Source organism: Carassius gibelio, chromosome B16 (genome assembly GCF_023724105.1).
Source record: "Carassius gibelio isolate Cgi1373 ecotype wild population from Czech Republic chromosome B16, carGib1.2-hapl.c, whole genome shotgun sequence".
NCBI classification, from domain to species: domain Eukaryota; kingdom Metazoa; phylum Chordata; class Actinopteri; order Cypriniformes; family Cyprinidae; genus Carassius; species Carassius gibelio.
Window position 1 is genome coordinate 5247242 of NC_068411.1, and position 21129 is coordinate 5268370.

Below are 21129 nucleotides of genomic sequence, written 5' to 3' on the forward strand. Positions count from 1 at the left end.
TGTTTTGTCAGCAATATACTGTTAATTCCACAAATATAATGAAAGCTTTTCAAACTCTAAAACGATCTATAGATTCAATAGAGAAAGACTTGTTGGATAGACATGATCCTGGTTTATCTTACTGTTTACAACAGAAAAAGAGTGAGTTGTGGTCCTCCTTTAAATGAAAGGGTGAAAGGAGCCTTGGTGAGGTCTTGGTTTATTGCAGTAAATGAGATGGATGCCCCAAGTGCGTATTTTTTTTAACTTGGAATGTTCAGTAGCACTGCAGAAACAAATGGTCTGCCTCCGTCTGCCTGATGGAAGGGTCACCACTGACATTGCAGAAATGCACCATCATGCAGTGGATTTTTACTCCTGTCTATATACCACAGAACATTGTGATTTGGACTGTGCTGAACAGTTATTTAAAGGCCTTCCTAAATTGGACTCTGATTCTAAGACTGCCTTGGACTCTTTTTTAATGTTTGATGAACTTACATCTGCTGCTACACAGCTCAGCTTGGGACGTTCCCCTGGTGTTGATGGGTTGACATCAGAGTTTTATAAACATTTTTGGGACCTTCTTGGTGTTTATCTCTATGAGGTTTTCTGTGAATGTTTTAAAGATGTGTTTTTGCCTGTCACATGTCGCTGTGCTGTTCTTTCTTTGCTTCCTAAAAAGCAGGGCTTAAAGTATTCTGGCACGTGCCGGATCTCCGGCGAGTGGCCGTGAGGAAAAAAATAATATTTGAGAGCCTGCGCATGCAGTTTAATATTTTCGAGCCAATTTATTTCTTCTACCAATCATATGAGAGGAACGCAGCTTTGACTAACGTTGCAAGCCTATCAGAAGCAGAGAAGGGCGTGTCCTTGCAACACAGTATGATTGACGCCCATACGTCAATATCACGTTAGCGTTGTCGGAGAAAAAAAAATGGAGCGCAAGTTTATGAAGCCTGGGGATGCTGTCCTAGACTTCTAGCAATAGATAAAGGACTCAAAAATAAATGGCGCTTTTTGGCAGTTGGTGCAAGAAACAGAGAGCCCTGGGTTTGTTCCTGCATTATTTGTTCGAGGAAACTTCTGTATGCCGGCAGCAGTAAGAAAGTGCTTGCTCGCTATGATTTATGTTGCGTTCCAGGCAACCCATAACCCATGTTTTTCCAACCTTAAACCCGGGAAAGTGCACTGGAACGGCAGTCAAATCCATGACTTCCCATCCGTGAACTCGTGCTAGATTGATGTACTCTGGGTTTTGACGTCACAGCACGCGAAACAACAGTGACAGCCCCTACGGATGCAGTGTTTATGCAAGTGGTACATGTTGAAAATTACATTTTAGGACACTGTAACGTTGCAATAAAATTAATAATCTAGCTAATTTCCTTGCGCACAGAAAGTTTGGCGTGACTTGCCTGGAATGGGACAAAGTCCTTAGTCGTGGTTTGAAATGGTGACGAGCTCAAAAACCTGGCAGGAACGCAGCACCAAACTCCGGTCATAGAGCCGCTGCCCGTGCACTCAATAGAGGTGGGCAGATCGATACTAATATCGATAATATCGATACCAACGTTGGTATCGGTATTGATCGATACCAACGGGAAAATATCGATACTTAAGTTTCAGTTTCTCTCGTTTTGCGACCTGGCCGTGTTTGTCAAAATGCTGCTGCTGTCACAGAGCAGAGCAAGCTCTCAAGAGTGCTGCTCGTGCTCTACACTGCTCTCCGCCCCCTCTCCTGTGTTGTACCGTCACGTGACTCACCACTAGCGCTACCACCAGCAGTCAGGCGCGCGCACCGCTCAGCCGCGCATTTCTAACAGCAGTCAGTCAGAGGCGGAGAGAAAGAGGAGCGTTGTATGGCTGTATTTTCAGGCCGATCTACCCTTTTTGTGTTAGCTGTGAAAGGGATACTAGTTTCTATATTTAAACTTCACCTAGATGTGCACCAGACTTCATTATTTTTATTATTTTATCATTAGCTGATTCTCCAAGAGCAGTGGATATTACAAGGCGCCTACCAGAAATGATTGTGAAGGACCTGCAGCCTCTTTCCATAGTGGAAGATGTCGGCTTCAGGAATTTTGTATAAGGAGAATTTGTTTTAAATTGTGAAGTAAAACGTTGTGACTTTAAGAAAAAAGTGCACTAAAGAGGAGAAACATTTTTTTATTAACATGCTACTTGAAAAGAGAATTGGTTTTTACATTTTTTATATTTGTGAAGTAATCATTTTGTAACTTTGTTTATTTAAATAAATCAGAAGTAACCAAAAGTTGTTTCTGAACAAAAGCTTTTGTGGTACTGATTAATAACCCAAAATGCAAATCACAAAAACAAATTAAAAGTCATGAAAATTCATTTAGATTTAGGTTGAAGACGCATCCACCTTAATTATTAAAAAGTATCGGTATTGGTATCGGTATCGGCGATACTGGCCCTGTATTTACTTGGTATCGGATCGATACCAAATCTAGCGGTATCGCACACCTCTAGCACTCAAACTTACCACGACGTTCTCCCGCTCCCGCCGCAAAATCCCGCGGGTAAACGTATAGCAGTTTTTCCTTTTTCTTTTATACATTGCATACACTGTTGAATATAAATTAAAAAAGAAACGGAAAATAAACAAATGTTTAGTTTTATTTGCGTTTAATTAAATGTATGAACATGAACAAAGAACAATTAGAACATAGAAATACAGTAAAAAAGTAAGAAATGTAAAAAATATATATACCTATAATAATTAGGCTATATAGCCTAATAAATTATATAAAAATAATAAACCTGGATTTATTTCATGTTCAAAGGAAAAGTAGCTTATGGGGCCTGCGCAATTCCTTCAAACATTTAACAAAAATATCCTTATTCCTCAATAACAAAATAGACCAATTTTAAATATTTAGCTAAATAAATAAAAATAAACTGAATTTACAAAAAAAAAACAAAAAAAACTGTATGACTACTTGTGCCCATGCAGGAATATCATGTCGTTGACTGTTGAGAGCTTCAGTTTAATCCGTCTCTGCTCCAGTATGGGACCGCAAATACTGAAAGCCCTCCGCTAGCTGGAATGCAAAGTACATGGCGTGTTTGCTTAATCTTGGAAATTCGTCTTTTCATCCGGTCTGCGTGCTTCTAATCCATCCAATTTGACCCTTAAATATATGCCATTTTGGAATCGAATTACACGTAGCTGTCTATGGTATCATCCGCATCCTCCCATTCCGCAAAGTCTATTTTATTTTATTTTATTATAAATAAAGGTCTATTTGTTTCTAGTTATTTTATTTTGTTAGATATATCCACTTTGAGGGAGTCCCGCAAATAATTTTATTTTCCTGCAACCCGCACACAATAATATCTTGCCGCCCGCATCCGCATTCACCCATCAATTATTGTCCCGCGCCGCAATCGGTGGCGCTGGGTCCCGCGGGGGTGCAAGTCTCTAGCCAGCAGCAACTATTAGCTGACACACCATTGTCTATGACTGACCATGTCTGCGATTAAAAAAATACGTTTGTGCACATTTATACCAGAACATGATTTGTCATTCAGTAGGGGTGCTCCGATCACGATCGGCCGATCGTTAATGCGCCTCTCGTCAGTAAAGCCGGTTCTCTAATCAGCGATTAATTCCATCAGGTGCGTGATTTCACATAGAGCAGCTGTTACTACACAGAGCCGTTGTTAACTGAGAAGATGCGCCAAAAAACGCTGAAAATGAAGTGGATTTGCGCATCTTCTCTATTAACAACGGCTCTCTGTAGTAACAGCTGCCTTATGTGAAATCACGCACTTGATGGAATTAACCGCTGATTAGAGAACCGGCTTTACTGGCGAGATGCGCATAACGATCGGCCGATCGTGATCGGAGCACCCCTATCATTCAGAATTTCGCAGGTCACCCTGTGTATAAAACTGACAGAAGACAAAAAAAAAAAAAACGTTAACTAGCCTGATGGTTTCAAATCAACATGCGAGTCATCCCAGGAAAAAAAAGTGATAATAGCCTGGATTTCACTTCTAATCTTCAGTTTAGCAGTTCAGTTCTTTAGCACTTTGAGCACTTAATTATTTAAGCACTTCAAGCACTTGTTATTGTTTAGAAGATAACACTTTATTTGACATAGTACTTTTAAATAAATGGTGCCAAACATAATTATTGAAGAGATTCATATCTATCTCAGTCTATTTACCATTTTTTAAGCACTTTAAGCTCTTGTTACTGTATTTGTGTTATTATCGTCAATATTTGAATGAAGTCTGTCTTTGGAGTTTCTCTCCAAACACCCCCATAAAAAAAAAGTTCAGGCTCAGGATTTCTTTCCGCTTTAACCCCTGTAAAAAGGGAGATCTGTCTTTGTTAAAGAACTGGAGGCCTGTTGCCTTATTGAACACAGAATATAAGATTTTGTCAAAATGTCTTGCCAATAGGTTAAAGAAATACATACACACAATAGTGCATAAAGATCAGACATATTGCATACCAAATAGGTCAATAATGGATAATTTGTTTTTAGTAAGAGACATTTTAGATATTTGTAAAACATTTAATTTAGGAGTTGGATTAGTTGCCCTAGATCAAGAAAAAGCTTTTGATCGGGTAGATCATGGTTATTTAGTCAATTTACTTAAAGTTTTTGGTTTTGGGGAAAGCTTTTTAAATTGGATACAACTCCTTTATGCTGGTGCTTCATGTATGGTAAAAGTTGGGGGTGGTTTGAGTAAACCAATTTCTGTTCAAAGAGGAATACGACAAGGTTGCCCGCTGTCTGGTTTGTTGTACAGTATTGCTATTGAACCTCTACTTTTTAATCTAAGAAAGATTTTATGTGGGTTCTCAATACCAAATGTGATTCAGAACACAAATGTCTCTATTAATGCTTATGCTGATGATGTGACTGTGTTGGTTTGTGATGGGCAAGATATTACTGCTCTGTCTGAAGTCCTTCATCTGTATGAGAAGGCTTCATCAGCAATGGTAAGTTGGGCAAAAAGTAAGGCTCATTGGGCAAAAGATCCTCTACATTGTTTGCCATCACTGCCAGGACAGCTTGATTGGGGTAAATCAGGGTTAAAAATCTTGGGAGTTCATTTTGGTTCAAATGACTTTCAGAAGTTAAACTGGGAGGGTGTTATGGAGAAAGTATGCACCCGATTGTCTCGCTGGAATTGGCTGCTACCCAAACTATCCTACAGGGGGAGAGTCTTGATTGTCAATAATCTGGTTGCTTCCACATTGTGGCACAGATTTAATGTGTTACAACCACCGGCTGGACTAGTGCAAGAAGTACAAAGGAAGTTAGTGAACTTTTTCTGGTCTGGACAACATTGGGTGCATTCCTCTGTACTGTTTCTTCCAATACAAGAAGGAGGCCACAGTTTGGTGGATATCATTTCCAGGCTAATGACTTTTCGTTTACAAGCTGCCCAGAGACTATTATACAACAATGATAGTGCTTGGTCTGACACCGCAGTGGTACTTTTGAGAAGAGCTGGTGGAATGGGACTTGATAAGCATTTGTTTCTGATGAAGCTAGAAGAGAATGAGCTTACAGATCGGACTCCTTTCTATAAATCTGTTCTGGAAGCCTGGAAAGTTTTTGCATTTTCAAGATCACCTGAAACACCTGCAGGGATGTGGCTGCTGGAGGAGCCATTGTTACTTAACTCTTTCCTGCCTTCGAGACTTCTATCTTCAGCCTTTCTGCGTGCACGTCTACTGTCTGCCGGGTGCACAAAGCTTGGGCATTTACTACACACCAGTTTGGAAACCTTGGGTAGGAAAGCTGGAGTTAAGTCAACCAGAATATTACAAAAGCTCATCACGAGGTGATTGGAGAACTGGATTTTAATTATCGTTCTTTCCTGGACAATCCGGCTATATTAGATGAATGGAGAAGTGGATGTGAGTACTGTCTCCCCTCTCTGACTGTAAGAGCTGCGGTGGGGGACTGGCAGGAACAGAGGAAAGGTCTACTGTCTTTCAGAACTCCACAAATGGATGGATTTGAGTCAGTGGGAAAGAAAGCCCTTTATGTTACCTGTGTAAAGGGGTCTAATTTACACTCTTTGACTAGGGTAATTTCGACAAAATGGACAGAGGTCTTTGGTATTGACTCTTCCCCTAAAGGTAGTTGGCGTATCCCGTACAAACGTCCGATTGACCAGCGGACTGGTGACCTCCAGTGGAGGATTGTATATGGATGTATAGCTACTAACAGACATGTGGTGCATCTTGATCCTAGTGTTAGTGTGGGTTGTCCTTTTTGTGTAGAGACTGAATCTGTCTTTCATTTGTTCATGCAATGTACAAGGTTGATGGATTTGTTTTCTTTGTCAACAGAGTGGGTTACATCTTTGGGTGAAACCTTTTTTTCAGTTGTTTATTTTTGGTCCAAAGTACACCGTTGAGCAAAAGAATGTTCTGGTATTACTTAATTTCCTTTTTGGAAATGCAAAATTAGCCATCTGGAAAACTAGAAAAAATAAGATATTAGGACAAGGTGCAGTAAATCCAGTCTTCATGTTTTTGGGCCTAGTGGGTTCTCTTCTCAGAGTGGAATATGCATACTACAAATTGGTTGGGCGTTTAGAGCATTTTATGGAAATTTGGGGGATAAACCATGTCTTATGTACAGTTTATGAAGATGAATTGGTGTTGAAATTTTAATGTTTATTTATTTGTTGTGATGATGAATGAGTGTCGTCATCATCATCATATTGTGTTGAACAAACATGTCTGTTTATAATTGTTGATAAAATAAAAGTGTCTTAATCCTGTCTCTCTCTCGCTCTCGCTCTAAGTGCACGCGCCAGCGTGTTAGAGAGAGGGTTTACGCGCTCGCAGTTAAAACTGACAACGCACTACTTTCCATACAATTGTGAATAATGAAGATATTATTAAGAATAATTGTATGATTGGTCTCTTTTAAAGTAACGTTAACATAACATAACTCTAAAATGAAAGAGCGTCTCTCAAACGGAGCGGATTGGCTCTATAAGCAATGACGTCACAAGGATGTAACGGCATTTCGGTGTTTTAACGGCACTGATGAGCGGTCTGTAACGATATATTAAATGACGGAAAATTGTCTTTGTGAAATGTGATACATTTAACGGAAAAGAAAAATTTATATAAGTCCAATTTTTATTACAATTTAACTGCTCTTATTTTAGTAGTATAACCCTCAGAAAAACGAACTGTTCCCTCAGACAGATTGTTATTATAATTACAATGTATTACTTTCTTTCTTCATAGTTTTAAATGTCATTTACTTTTGTTGTCGGTCCATACTTTTAAAAAGTCATTTAACTAAACAGGTTAAGTAAAAAGTAATTTACCTCAGGAAAATGCACTGCTGGGGATGTCACTCAAAGTGGAGTCAGGCTGTGCGCGCGGTGGGCACAGACCCCGGCTTATATAAGCACGCTGCCCGGTTTCGCGGGGTTGGCACGCGAGTAAGAATTTAAGTTTTATTTAATTTTTTTTTTTTTTATGTAGAATGATATAATGACACACTGCGTTAACTTTGCATTAAACATAATAATAATAATAATAATAATAATGGTGTTTTCCTAACCGCAGGCAGTGAGTAAAACTGCTTCAAATATCTCTGCCTCCTTGTTAGTGCGTCCGCCTCCCATGCCGAGACCCGGGTTCGAGCCCCGCTCGGAGCGAGTCGTTGCTGCTGCTGCTCTCGTTCAGTTTCAGCCTCGGGATCTGATTCTGGATCATAAATAAACGGCTGAATCTGACTGTTAGCCATGGTTTGTTTTGGATGTTTTTTTTTCCCCACGGTAATGTCACAGCTTCCAAACGCTTTCAACGCAAAAGCCTTCTGGCGCTCGTGATTCTTTAGCTCCGCCCACACGTCACGCCTCCAGCCGGTCGTGTTTTTCCGGGAAAAATCGGTACAGACTATCTTTCTCTTGTGAATATAATAAAACTAAAGACTTTTTGGACTTATGAAGGATGCAGTACTACTCTATAGGTACTCAAGATTAACAGGATATTGAGTGAAAACAAGCATTTCACCCCCCCTTTAAAAGTACAATAAAATGACATTTAGAGGATTTAAAGCGAAAGTCCCCTAAACGTCCCGAATGTCCGCTGCACGTCCGGGGGACGTCCTGGGGACCTTTTTTTGTTAGCTGGGTTTTAGTCCGTCTGTCCAAACAAACAGATTTAAATGTTATTCACTTAAATGAACTCTGGTGTATCAACTGTACCCATTTACCATCTTGCATACTTTACGATATGCCCTAATATCCTTATCTACATGTTAGAAAATGTCAATAAGACGTAAGCAGTTTAATATCACAAATATCAAATTTTGGTTTAATTTGCTTTGTACATTGTCTGAATGTGACTATTAATTTTTGATCTTACGTTGTGCAACTAAACTGCATGTGCCGCAATAGGATTCTAGTGCGGGTACATTTGATACATCCTGTCTCAAATGTACCCCGCTGACCACCTCAAACTAGGGCTGGGACAACGTGTCGAGGTCATCGATGACGTCGACACAAAATATGCGCATCGATTCGTCGACCTGTTTTTATTTCTCTAAAAAACGTTTGCATTGATCTTTTTTTTTTTTTGGTGGCTGTCTAAGCCTTATTTGATCGCTGTGCCTGACGGCGCCGCGTACGAGAGAGAGCCTCGGCTGCGCGCACACACTCATAGTCTTCAAACAACACGAGCACTTCTTGCCTTCTCTCTCCCTTGTGCATATTAATCAAAATCATTAAACACGATATAAAATGGGTGAAACTCCGAAGTTTCACGTGCGCTCGCTCACAGTCTTCAAACTACATGAGCGCTGTCTTGCTCTCTCTCCCTCGTGTATATTAACCAAAATCATTAGACACGATAGAAAAAGGGTGGAACGCCAAAGTTTCACGTGGAGCATTCAGAGATTTTTTTTTCTCCATGACAGGCTGCTGGCTCCCACTGTCCCACATTTTTATTTATTTTTTTGGAAACGCACTCTCTATATTAGCTTAAAGCCCTCAAGTTTACATTGGTTACGGTATTTTTTAAATTGCTCTAAACAAGTATTTTGGGTGACCTTTTTATTGAATGCTAGACATCAATTTGTTGTTATTTTCATCTGAAAGAAGAACTTTTTTTCAGTAACCTAGGCCCTATGTGTTCAGTAAGCTTGTTTCAGTAAGCTATGTGTTTTCAAGGCTTCAAGGTTTTATTGAATGCTCTCTCTATACAAGTGCAAAGTAATTCATTCTTAGTCAGTCTTTTATATTGTAATTTTAAGAGCAATAAACATATATTGCAATGTTAAAGAATTCATGTTTTTTTTCATTCAGATATGTAAATCAACATGTATAAATTGTTAGAAGTCAATTAATGGGGAGATAATCGAAATCGAATCAGTCTGAAAAAAATAATCATTAGATTAATCGATGCATCTAAAAAAAGAATCGCTAGATTAATAGTTTAAAAAATAATCGTTTATCCCAGCCCTACCTCAAACATTTCTCTAGATTTTATGACATTGCATGGCACAGATTAAGGTTTACCAAAATGTAAGTTACCTTTAACAGTCATGTAAGGATGACAAGCTATTCAATGTGGAAGAGATGTGGTGAAGTGAAAAACTTACCTTGGAAAAAAACTTTCACCGATATCTTCGGTCTGGAGAAGCGCATGTACTTCAAATTTCCCATGATTAAAGAGGGAGCTAATACGCATGTGCGAAGAAAATATCACAGATCAGACAAGTTGTGAACGCACTTTAAGGTGTTTCAAATGTACCCCACACACAAAGTATTTTTTTTTCTTACCATCTTCTGGGGGTGTCTTGCTTTTAGACTAGTCGACTAACGCTAGTAAACATAAACATAAACATAAACCCTGTGACCTGTAAATGCGAAAAAATTGTTTCCATTGCAGTTTTGCAAATTATTCCTCTTTCGCATTGCCTGAAAACCACCTCATGTGAGCGTAAAAACTTTCTGATATATGAGCATTTTTGCAAAATTGACATTTCCATTTCATTTGCGCAATTTGAAAGGTAATAGAAACGCACCAATTGATAAGTCTGCCTGATGCACACGTGAAATGTGAAGGCAATGTTTTTGCATTCAGATGTGGATTTTTAGATTAAATTAAAAAAATATTCAAAATTCTCATTTTTAATTGATTGCCCTAGTTTATGGCTTTTTTCTAAGTGTGTGGCATTATTAAGATACTTTGTTTTGTTCTTGAAATAAGCTTAATATACAAACTAATTTATAAATAAGAAACTACCTAGAAAAATGCAACAAAAATACAAACTATTCTTAAATGCAGTATGTACAGTTTTAAATTGCATATGGTTGTCAATAGAATACAAGTCAGTATATCTCATTTATTGTCATTTATACTCATTACTGTACTTTAATAATTAGGTGGGGATGATATTCTGATTTAAGTCAAAATTATTTTATTGTCTAACTCAGAAAATATTTAAGTAAAGCTAATGCTAACAAAGAGAACTCATTACACTGTAGAAAAATAATCATAGTTACAGAAATATAAATAGCACTATAATATTTTATTATACATATATAATTGCAATATAATATATATTATACTGTTTAGACTTGTTGGTCTAGAGACTTTAGTTTTTTTTATAATGTGTGGACTCAGAGGTTTGTGAATTCAAAATATTTAAGATAATATTGTACTGATTGGGTAAGTGGCCTATTGTAATAAAATGACTCTACCCTCAGTACCTGATCTAATGTCAGTACCTAAACTAACGTAGATCTGGTGGCCAGTAATATACTGTAAAATCTTTACTGGTCTTCACTGGGAATTTTCTGTCAAGTTACTCTTAGTTACTATTTGAATTCAGCTATGCCTGGATTATTTCATCTGTGGCAAAAGGCCCCTAAGAACCCATTCCGAATCTTCAGTATTAGGCCTATTTGTCTCTAGACCACTACATTCTCTTTCATTTAGTTTTTCTCCAAAGTGCACAATTATCTAGGATTTTTGAGAAAAACCAAATACTAGAATCTTGACAAATTTGTCTTGGCAAAATGTCACCTCCATAGTAGGTGTAATATTCAGTGCCACAGGTGAAAGGTGAAAGTTCGGTCTGCAGTAAAGTGCTGTCTGCTAGCTATTCTCTACAGATGAATGATCTGCTTTTATTTATTCATTTATTTTTTTACTGAAGAGTTGGTTAGTATCTGCCTTCCCTCAAGCTGTTACACAACCTGCCTCCTGATCCTCTGGCTTCCCTCAGTCCAGCTTAAACCACTGATGTTCTAAGATCTGCTCTAACGTCTTGGTTTGAGGCCTGACCAGACACTGCTCTATCAGATCTTTAAACTCTGTACAAGTTTTCAAAGTGGAAAAAGCTGGTTAGTCATGTATGCTCTTTATGACAGCATAGCACAGGCATGTTGTCATGTATGAATATCTTCTGAAAAACTTAGTATTTTGTACTGTATTCAATTTTAAACAGGGACAATCTCCTGTGTGTTACACTTACTGTACTTTAAATATCAATCATTATGTTTTCTATCTATCAGTTTCCCCTTTTATTTTTAGTAGCTGGGAAGTTGAACACCCTGATATTGTGTCAAAAATGTATGTTTGTATTATTGTTGTGTGCTGTTGTCTCACCACTGGAGAAATTTGGTATCAAAGGATGACGTGCTTTCTGCAAAACACTCATGGGCTGGTCTCCGTTTACTATCTCCAAAAGTACCATAGCCAAAGACCAGACTGTTGATCCAACCGCCTGTTGATGATCTGTATAGGAAGCAGGAGATTAATTGCTCACAGAAGTCTTTAGAAAATGAAATCACAGAGCTCTGTTAGTCTACTTTGAGATAATAAGCTTTGAATCATGTACATTATGAGACATATTATGGAAATTACGTCAACTCACCTTCAGAGCAAGACATGTTAATACGTTTGCTACAGCTAAAGTCTATTAGTTTGAGCTGCAGTGTCTCTGTGTTGACCAGCATGTTGTCCGTCTTGATGTCATTGTGTAAGATGCCCCGTTCAATGCAGTGTTTGGCTGCAAGCACCGCTTGCCGCATTAAACCACGTGCCACAGATTCATCCAGACAACATCCATGGCACATGGTAAATTCCAGCAAGGTCTGACATGGATGTGGATATTCCATAACTATGATGAACTGATGTGGCTGATCAAACCACTCGATCATTTGTACAATGTAGGGGCTTTTCGGAGGTGCGCACACCATCACATTTATAACCACTTCTGACAGCAGAGGTACTGTAGATCCAGGCTGGAAAAACAAATTTTGACAAAAGGTTAGCTTGACCTTTCACTTCTGTGTGTAATATTGACATTGAGATACAGCAGAGTCTAAAAGTCTGAGAGCACAATTGAAAATGCTTCTTCTTGTCACTATTTCCCATTATAAACTACACTATAGTCAACACAGTTTTTCTAAATTAACTTACCACATTAATTAAGCTGTTCCAGAGATTCTTAGGTAGAAATTTGATAGCAACCTGCAAAGAGACAAATTGTTTTAAACATGTTTGCTATTATCTATATGTTAATTTTTACATAAAAATAAAAAATAGTACGGAACAATGATGAAAGTAAAAGAAACAAAAGACAAAACTAAAAGTAACTTTTTTTTTAAATAAAGCAGGAGTAGTTTACCTTCCGTCCACTAAATCTGTGAGTCCCCTTATACACAGAGCCAAAACCTCCCTGTCCCAACTTCCGTCCCACATCATAACGGGAGGAAAATTTTGCTGAAAAAAGAAAACATGCAGAAAGAACAGATGAGCACTACTTTCTTTTGATTCTCTTACATGAACTCCAAAAGGCAGACAGAAGAGTTATTCAGATAATGTGGCTTTTATAAACTGTATTCCATGCATTAGCTAAGAGCAGACTATAAAGGCAATCAGGGAATCAGGAAAATAATGATATACAAGGAAGTATGTGGTTCAAAACAAACTCTGTCCACTAGAATACCACAGAATTCATTTTGAATACCAAACAAGGAATTAAGATACATGTCAGGAGCAAAAATAATTTATACGTTTGGTAGGAACAAATATGAAAAAGAAAAATACAACAAATAAAACAACAGCTATTATAGAAGTAATGACAGTAGACTCACCTGCAGTTGGCCAAAAACCAGATAGGACTGGGACATGTTTTTGTTTAGAATTGTCCAGATCAGTGTCAGGTGTCCGCCTGCAGCTGCATGAACCAGAGGCAGATGACGGCTCGGGATCAATCAGATCCACAGCAGCTGTCAGAACGAGACTGGAACCTGGAATGGGTTTTAGCTCAGGAACATCCAGACCCATGTCAGACCCATAGACTGGCATTATCTCCTGACTGGATGGTCCTGGGACAGGTGCACGTGTTTAGATTTATATATACATAATAAATATACAGAGTGTACACCCATATATTATGTAATAAACAACTTTTATTTTGGATGCGATTAATCATTTGACAGCACTAATAAAAATACAATTACAATAAAAGTAGTGACAGTAGACTAATAATGACAGTAGACTTACCAACAGGTGGCTCATAACCAGACCGATGTGGGGCAGGCATTGGCTCATTATTCAGTTTGGATGGGCCTGGGACAGGTGATGGCTCCAGATATGTTGGCTCAGCATTAAGTGTCAGCCACTCAAGGCTGAATAAATCTGGCTGGAGATCTGAATTATCCTGTTGAGCCACTGGGTCAATGGCAAATGGATCTGGAGCCACTTTGTTGCCCCTTTGGCCACAGAGAGCAGCACACTTAACAGCCCTCCATGTTCGGCGGAAGAATGCACAGATGCCTTTCTTCTTCCTCTTTGTTGATTGTTGTTCTACAACAAAAAAAGAAGAAGAAGAAGAATGAAATAGAAACATAATTAAAAATTAGAAACCGTAAGTCAAATACTGAGTCTAAACATCATGAAGAAGGAAGAACACTGGGTGAAATACAGATGTTAGATGAGACAACTGGTAAAATGGACATGTACTGTGTGATTAATCATCTTGTGACTTTCTCATAATGAAAGAATATACATTAAGTTCAGACTAAACTACAAGGGATGATGCAAAGAAAAACTTGTGGTTCTGACATTTTTTGATGTAATCTTGACAAGGTATCATTAAGTTAGGAGCATATTATTAATTGGGCATAAGTGTAAAAGAGCAAACAAGTAGGTAAAATGAAAATCCCAAAAGGAGATAAAAAAATGACAGTAGACTTACCAATAGCTGCCTCAAAACCAGATGGACCTGGGACAGATGATGGCTTGGGCTCGGTTAGATCCATGTCCGGTTTCATCTCAATACTGGATAGACTTGGTTCAGGTGTTACATCAAGACTAGATAGTCCTGGGACATTCATTGTCTCAGAAACCAGTTTGGATAGACCTGGATCCAGTGTTAACTTTAAATCGAGGCTGGATGGACCTGGGACAGGTGATGGCTCTGGATCAGCCTGATCACTGTCAGATATCACCTCAAGACTGGATGGTTCTGAGACCAATGACCCATCAGGATCAGCCGGATTGGTGTTAACTGTCAGCTCCAAACCAGATGGACATGGATCGATTGATAACGCCCATTCAAGGCCAGATAAACCTGGCTGAAGATCTGCTGGATCATCGGATGGAAAGGGGGACAATATATCGTCCCCGTAGCAGTGTAGGGTGCAAAGCTTTAAAGCCTTCCCAATTCGCCGGAAGAATGCATGGATGCCTTTTGTCTTCCTCTTTATGGTTTGTTTTTCTAAAAGAAAAGAAGAAACAAAGAAATAAAAAGGTAAAAAGAAATTACTACATTACCAGAAAATTCAAGCCAAATTCTGAGGCATAAACCATAGAAAAAAGAACAATATGGATGAATACAATGGAAGTTAATGAAGTAAGACACTTACAGGTGTGCTGTATTAGATTAAATTACTATATGTCAGAATTTATTTTCACAGTTTTTTTTTTTACTATTATTAATTCTATTTATTTAGAATAGAGTTTTCATTTATATTTTCTAGACCCCTTAATCGCCTACGTCACTGTGACGTCACCGCTCTAGCTGGAGGCAAAACATAAGGCAGAACTCATAGCAGGTGCGCTAAAAGTTTGAGGTTTTGACTTTAAAATGTCTTCTTGTTGGGGTTTTGTCTGCCAGAATAGAAGGAACAGCACTTTTGCCGGATCCCGGCAGACATTCCTTCACAGAAATCAAGAAGACGGTTGAATGCAATACGGCTTAAAGACTGGACGGAGAATATCATAAATAATGCTCCTGCTTGCAGTGCACACTTCATATCAGGTAAAATAATATATGCATAATATGAACTGGTGTGTTGGTTTTATCTAGCAAATCAGCAATTAAAAAAAAGAGGCTGTCACGGTCCCGCAGAGTCAGGGACTGTACATATTCGGACAGTTTCGATCCTTATTCTGCATCCATGTTTAATAAATCCCTCCTAAAACGTGCTAGCTTACGCTTGTCAACATTGCATCCGCGCCTCTTTTTGTCTCCAGCTAAGCCCCGCCCACCCGGAGACGTTGCAATGTTTACAAACTTTTAAGGGCTCTATACTACCGTTATTCCTAACCTGTTGGGCGGTTCTCCATAGCGGCTGCTGTGGGAGAAGCCTGTTGTTCTTTAGAGCTTTTTCCTCCAGCTGTCTGTGGAGAGTCACTCAACATCAGCTGAACATCTGCTGACACTGAGCTGCTGAAGTAGAACTCCACTGACTCTAACGCAGGAGAAACGCGTGTTGACTGTGTCGCTGTCAAACTTGCTGAATTTTTGTCAACTGTCCGTCTTGATAGACTTCGAGTCTCTGCTCAGGTGAACGTCTTCGCTTCTGCTCGGAGTCTCACTGAACTGAAGTGATCTTCAGAGCGCGCGGGTGTACAGTTTATACCATGTGACGTCATAATATACTGACGTTCTCTCGGGGAGGAGGGGGCGGGGCGTGTTTCAGTGAAGCGCGCCACGCCCCTAGGTCGTTTATTTACTCGTGTTCGACTTATAATACTGTGTTTTAGCGTCTCGGCACCTCTGTACATTCAGGGGGCAATTATTTAATACTATCGAGTGATGCTCTTTTTAGCGCATAATGTTATGCCTATAACAAAAAGGCTTATAACAAAAGTTTGGCATATAACCAAATTGTTACATAAGTGTAACAGAGAACTTCATAATAATAATAATTAGTTTTAACTATTATTAGTAGTAAAATAAAATTAAAATCTGTAAATTATGGAAAGTGATTAATCCCATAGCCATTAGTCACACACACACACACATATATATATATATATATATATATGTGGTGAATACCAGTTCGCCGATAATTAAGCGGTACCTCAGTTGGTATAAAAGCGGCATTTCCAAGCATAGAGGCACGTCATTTGATTGCGTCACGGCGTTGCTGCCGCTTCCGGGATTCCACCGCTCTGAGTTGGAGCTAGAGTTGGCCCGTGGGAGTTTATATGACTGTTAAAAAGAAGGTTGATCTTCCTCGCGATGTTATTTTGACAACTGGAAATAAAGCGACCATATATGTGTGTTGGACAACAGACTGTAGGTGATTTGCTTCTCCCCGGATTCGTGATCAGCATAAGGGCGATCTGGGTGCACGCTTAATTAGTGATATCTGAAGCTGCCATTCAAGAGGCATGCTTGACGGCATGGCCTAGCCGCGACATTGCTGTTTTGCTTTAGTTTCATTTTTTGATTTCTTTCTCGTTTCTTTCGGTTTTTTGTGTGAATTATGATATTTTTGGTTAAATTTGTTTGCCTGTAACATTTATTGATTTATTTTCATTTATTTTGTTTCTTTTCATTCTTGTCATTGTGTATTATTCCTATTGTTGCTTATCATTTTTCCTTATCTTTAAAAAATAATATTTATTTATTATTACCACTATTATTCCTGCGGTTATTGCTGGTATTTGGTATTTTGCTTTGTATCGTTTTTTTTCTGTTATTAGTTTGTTAATTGAGCAGTAATCAGCCCAATGCTGTGTGTTTTATGTTTAAAGAAAAAATGTTTATTCTTTCTCTTCCCTCTTTCTTTTGACTTAGGAGTGGGGTGTATCAGAGTGGCGGCTATCTAGGGTGTGGAGGTGGTCTTTTGTCAAAAGTGTGGGGTGTAACTTATGTTTGTAGTGTAATTCCACTAGAGTGTCTTTTGAGATTGAAATCCACAAGGGAAGGCTGCTTTAATTTGGGCTGTTGTGATGCTCCATGTGTGGCCGACCCACTTTCTGAGACACCCCAGTTCTATGATGTAACCTTTTGAGTTAACCCTTTTGATTTAGTCCTGTTGTTTTATCGCTTGTGGCTCTGGCCATTTATTCTGAACTACTTGTGTTCATTCTGGTCATTTTTACCTTTATGATAATAAAGCTGTATTCTTATATTGATTCACGCCTCATTGGTGGATGCTCTGTGGGAGCGAACGAACCGGTGTGCTTTTCTTTAAGTGTTATTTTCCCCAGGCGTTTAGCCAGGGGTGGCGTAGTCGCTACTACTGATAATTAGAGCTCCGTTACCACCCCCCCCCCAATGCCACATTTGGCTTAGTCGGCAGGGTTCGCTCTCAGTATGAGACATCAACTTGAGGCGTGGATGTTTTTATTCTAGCTGTTTTTGTTTCCCTGGATTTTCAATTTGCGTTCTAGCTGTTTTTGTTTTTTCATCTTTTCTTGTGGTGTTGTTTTTCTGTGTCTAGTACAAGCAAAACAGCGGTGTCCATTTGGTTAGGAGTGTCTGTTTGGGCTGAATTCCTTTACCTTGGTAAGTGGTATTCCTTATTTTGTCATCATGGAAGACGAGTTAAGGGAATTACGAGAACTTGTAGCCCAATTAAAAGCCGATAATTTAAAGCTGCGTCAGGAGCAGGCCCAGGCCAGTGTACCTGGTCCTAGCAGTGACCATGTACCAGAGTTCCCTGCAGCAACGCCATCTGTTTCAGCTGGTGTTGCCGTAGCGGAGCGGTTTGTATTGGTACCTAGGGACAGAAAATGCCCCAAATTTAACGGCAGGTCTGGCTTGGGAATTAATGAATGGGTTGAAGAAGTGCAGGCTTGTATTCGGGCCCGGCACTTATCTACGGCAGACCAGTCATTCTTTTTGTTTGATCACCTGGAGGGGGAGGCACGTGAGGAAATTAGATATAGGCCAGCAAGTGAACGGGAGGATCCAGATAAGATCATTGCCGCCTTAAGGGAATTGTATGGGGATACCCAGTCCTATGTCTCCTTGCAAGAAGCCTTTTTCTCCAGAAGGCAACAGGAGGGAGAGACTCTTTTAGAGTTCTCTCTTGTCCTGATGGGCCTCCTGGAGAGGGTGAAGCAGAGGTCACCGGTTATGTTGTCCAATGCAGAAACTTTGTTGCGCGATCAATTCGTGGAAAACGTCCTTGATAGTACGCTACGTCGTGAGTTAAAGCAATTGGTCCGTCGTCAACCCGAAGTAACATTACTGCATGTTCGTAGTGAAGCTATTCGATGGGAACGGGAGGGTTTGCCTGGGGGTACAAGAAGCCGTAGTCATTCCGTCCCCTTAGCCTATGGCTTTCAGTATGGGGTTCAAAGCAGTGCACCTTCACGGGTGGACCAACCCTCTCCGTCTGTAGAAATGAGTGAGCTTAGAGAGATGTTGAAACTGCAGCAGGAACAGTTAACTCGGCTTACTCAAAGTGTTGCTCAGTTACAAAACCCGTCACGCAGTGTTCGAGCAGTAGGTGGCCCTGTGACCTGTAGGAGGTGCCAAAAACCTGGTCATTTTGCGAGGGATTGCGATGGGGAAAGGGTCCCACCCCGCTCTCCCTCTGTCACCCGTCCTAATACTAGGGCTTTAGTAGGGGCATTCCCTCGTTCAGGTGCGGAGTCGGGAAACTAGTTCCCGCCGAGTTGTTGAGCCACAGTTCGGTAGGGGGCCACTCTGGCTCTGATATTCCAGGTAGAGGTGATTCCGTGTTGCAGTTAATGTCGTCTTGTTCTCATTTGATGGTGGTAATGGGTGGTGTGCCAGTTCCTTGTTTAGTTGACACGGGATCCATGGTTTCCACAATCACTGAAAGTTGTTTTCGGGAGCATTTCGAGCCTTGGGGTCAGGACCGTCTTAAGACTTGTCAGTGGTTACAGCTTAGAGCCGCCAATGGGTTGTCTATCCCTTACATAGGATACATGGAGTTAAGCGTTGAACTATGTGGGAAGTTGTTGCCAAAATGTGGTGTCTTGGTAGTCCGGGACCCTCCTGGTGGTATTTGTGCCCAGGCACCAGGTGTCTTGGGGATGAATATCTTGGGTCGTTGCTATCAGGAACTTTTTGGGCAGCACGGGCCTTCCCTTTTTGAGTCTCCACTAGTATCAGCTGTGCCCAAGTTAGTCTTTCAGGCGTTACAATATTGTCACCAAGTGAGTACTCAGCCTGCTTCTGGGAAGTCTGGTGCAGTGAGGGTACGTGGTCCTCGAGCAGGTCGTGTCCCAGGTGGCACCATTAAATTGGTAGCGGCCACCTGCTCTGAGCATTACTCTGACAGTGTAGTACTTCTTGAGCCCCCCGAGGGTGGGCTCCCCATGGGGTTATTAATCTCCCCAGCATTAGTCAGAGTGATTAGGGGTACAGTCTATGTTCCTGTGGTTAATGTGGGGACTACAGATGTTCTGTTGTTCCCTCGTCGTGTTATAGGCTCATTGACGAGCGTATCTGTTGTTTCATTACCCCCTGGGGTCTCAGAGGTTAAGCCTGGTACTGTCTGTTCTGTTTCTTCCCAGACTAGTGTTTCTTATGCACAGGATCTGCTGGATACAGTAGATTTGTCTCTTTTGTCGGGGGAAGATCGGGTTAAGGTTAAAGATCTCCTTCGGAAGTATCAGTCTGTGTTTTCCACTTTTGAAGGAGATTTAGGATGTACCGACTTGATCTCGCATGATATCCCATTACTAGATGATGTTCCTGTTCGGCAGCGGTATCGCCGTGTACCTCCAACTGATTATGAAGCAGTACGGGCACACATTAACCAGTTGTTGGAGACCCAGGTCATCCGAGAAAGTTGTAGCCCTTTTGCCTCTCCAATTGTGCTTGTAAAGAAAAAAGATGGGAATTTACGCATGTGTGTAGATTACCGCCAGTTGAACGCCAAGACGAGGAAGGATGCTTTTCCCTTACCTCGCATCGAGGAGTCTCTGGATGCCCTAACCGGTGCACGCTGGTTTTCGACTCTGGATTTAACCAGTGGGTATAACCAGGTTCCTGTTAGGGAGGGGGATAAGTATAAGACCGCTTTCTGCACCCCCTTTGGCCTATTCGAGTGGAATAGGATGCCATTTGGGCTCTGCAATGCACCTAGTACCTTCCAGAGACTCATGCAACGTCTGTTTGGTGATCAACAGTGCCAGTCATTATTGTTGTACCTGGATGACATTGTGGTCTTTTCTTCTTCTGTCGAGCAGCACTTGGAGAGGCTGGAGGTGGTTTTGAGTCGACTGGATCGGGAGGGCTTAAAGGCTAAGCTGGAGAAGTGTGTGTTTCTTCAGTCTGAGGTGAAGTACTTAGGCCATGTGATTTCCTCTAAGGGGGTGGCTACAGACCCTAGTAAGATCCAGGCGGTGGCTCAGTGGCGTTGTCCGATTAATGTTACAGAGCTGCGCTCTTTTCTCGGCTTTGCTAGCTATTACCGTCGGTTTGTGGAGGGGTTTGCTAGGATTGCAGCCCCCCTGCATAAGTTAGCGGCAGAGTTTTCGAGTGCTAGGGCTAGGCCTAGGAAGCAAGTTGGATTGGGTTTTATGGCGGCTTGGAGCGAACTGTGCCAACAGAGCTTTAAGGACTTGAAGGATAAACTCACTACTGCCCCCGTACTTGCTTACGCAGATTTTTCCCAACCCTTTATCCTGGAGGTCGATGCTAGCCATGGTGGCCTGGGAGCAGTCCTTTCTCAGGAACAGGAAGGGAAAATACGTCCTATTGCGTATGCTAGTCGCGGTCTAAGGCCCACTGAGCGCAACATGTCTAACTACAGCTCTATGAAGCTGGAGTTTCTGGCGCTCAAGTGGGCCATGACTGAAAAATTCCGGGAGTACCTGTTGGGTAGTCGGTGTGTTGTCTTCACGGATAACAATCCCTTGAGTCATTTGTCTACAGCAAA

At 40.6% G+C, this 21129-nt stretch overlaps 2 protein-coding genes across 2 annotated transcripts in view; one reads left to right on the forward strand and one right to left on the reverse strand.

Annotated features, from left to right (window-relative positions):
* LOC127974860 (serine/threonine-protein kinase pim-2-like) overlaps positions 1-21129 on the forward strand; it is a 79629-nt gene that overhangs the window by 21321 nt on the left and 37179 nt on the right. The gene's annotated exons all lie outside the window — the stretch shown is intronic.
* Positions 9442-12220, reverse strand: LOC127974866 (serine/threonine-protein kinase pim-2-like). Its single transcript, XM_052578435.1, has 3 exons — positions 11895-12220; positions 11627-11755; positions 9442-9689 (listed from the first exon to the last, which is right to left on the reverse strand). The coding sequence occupies exons 1-3, from the start codon at positions 12217-12219 to the stop codon at positions 9571-9573; spliced, it is 573 nt and encodes a 190-aa protein (XP_052434395.1). The 5' UTR covers position 12220; the 3' UTR covers positions 9442-9570.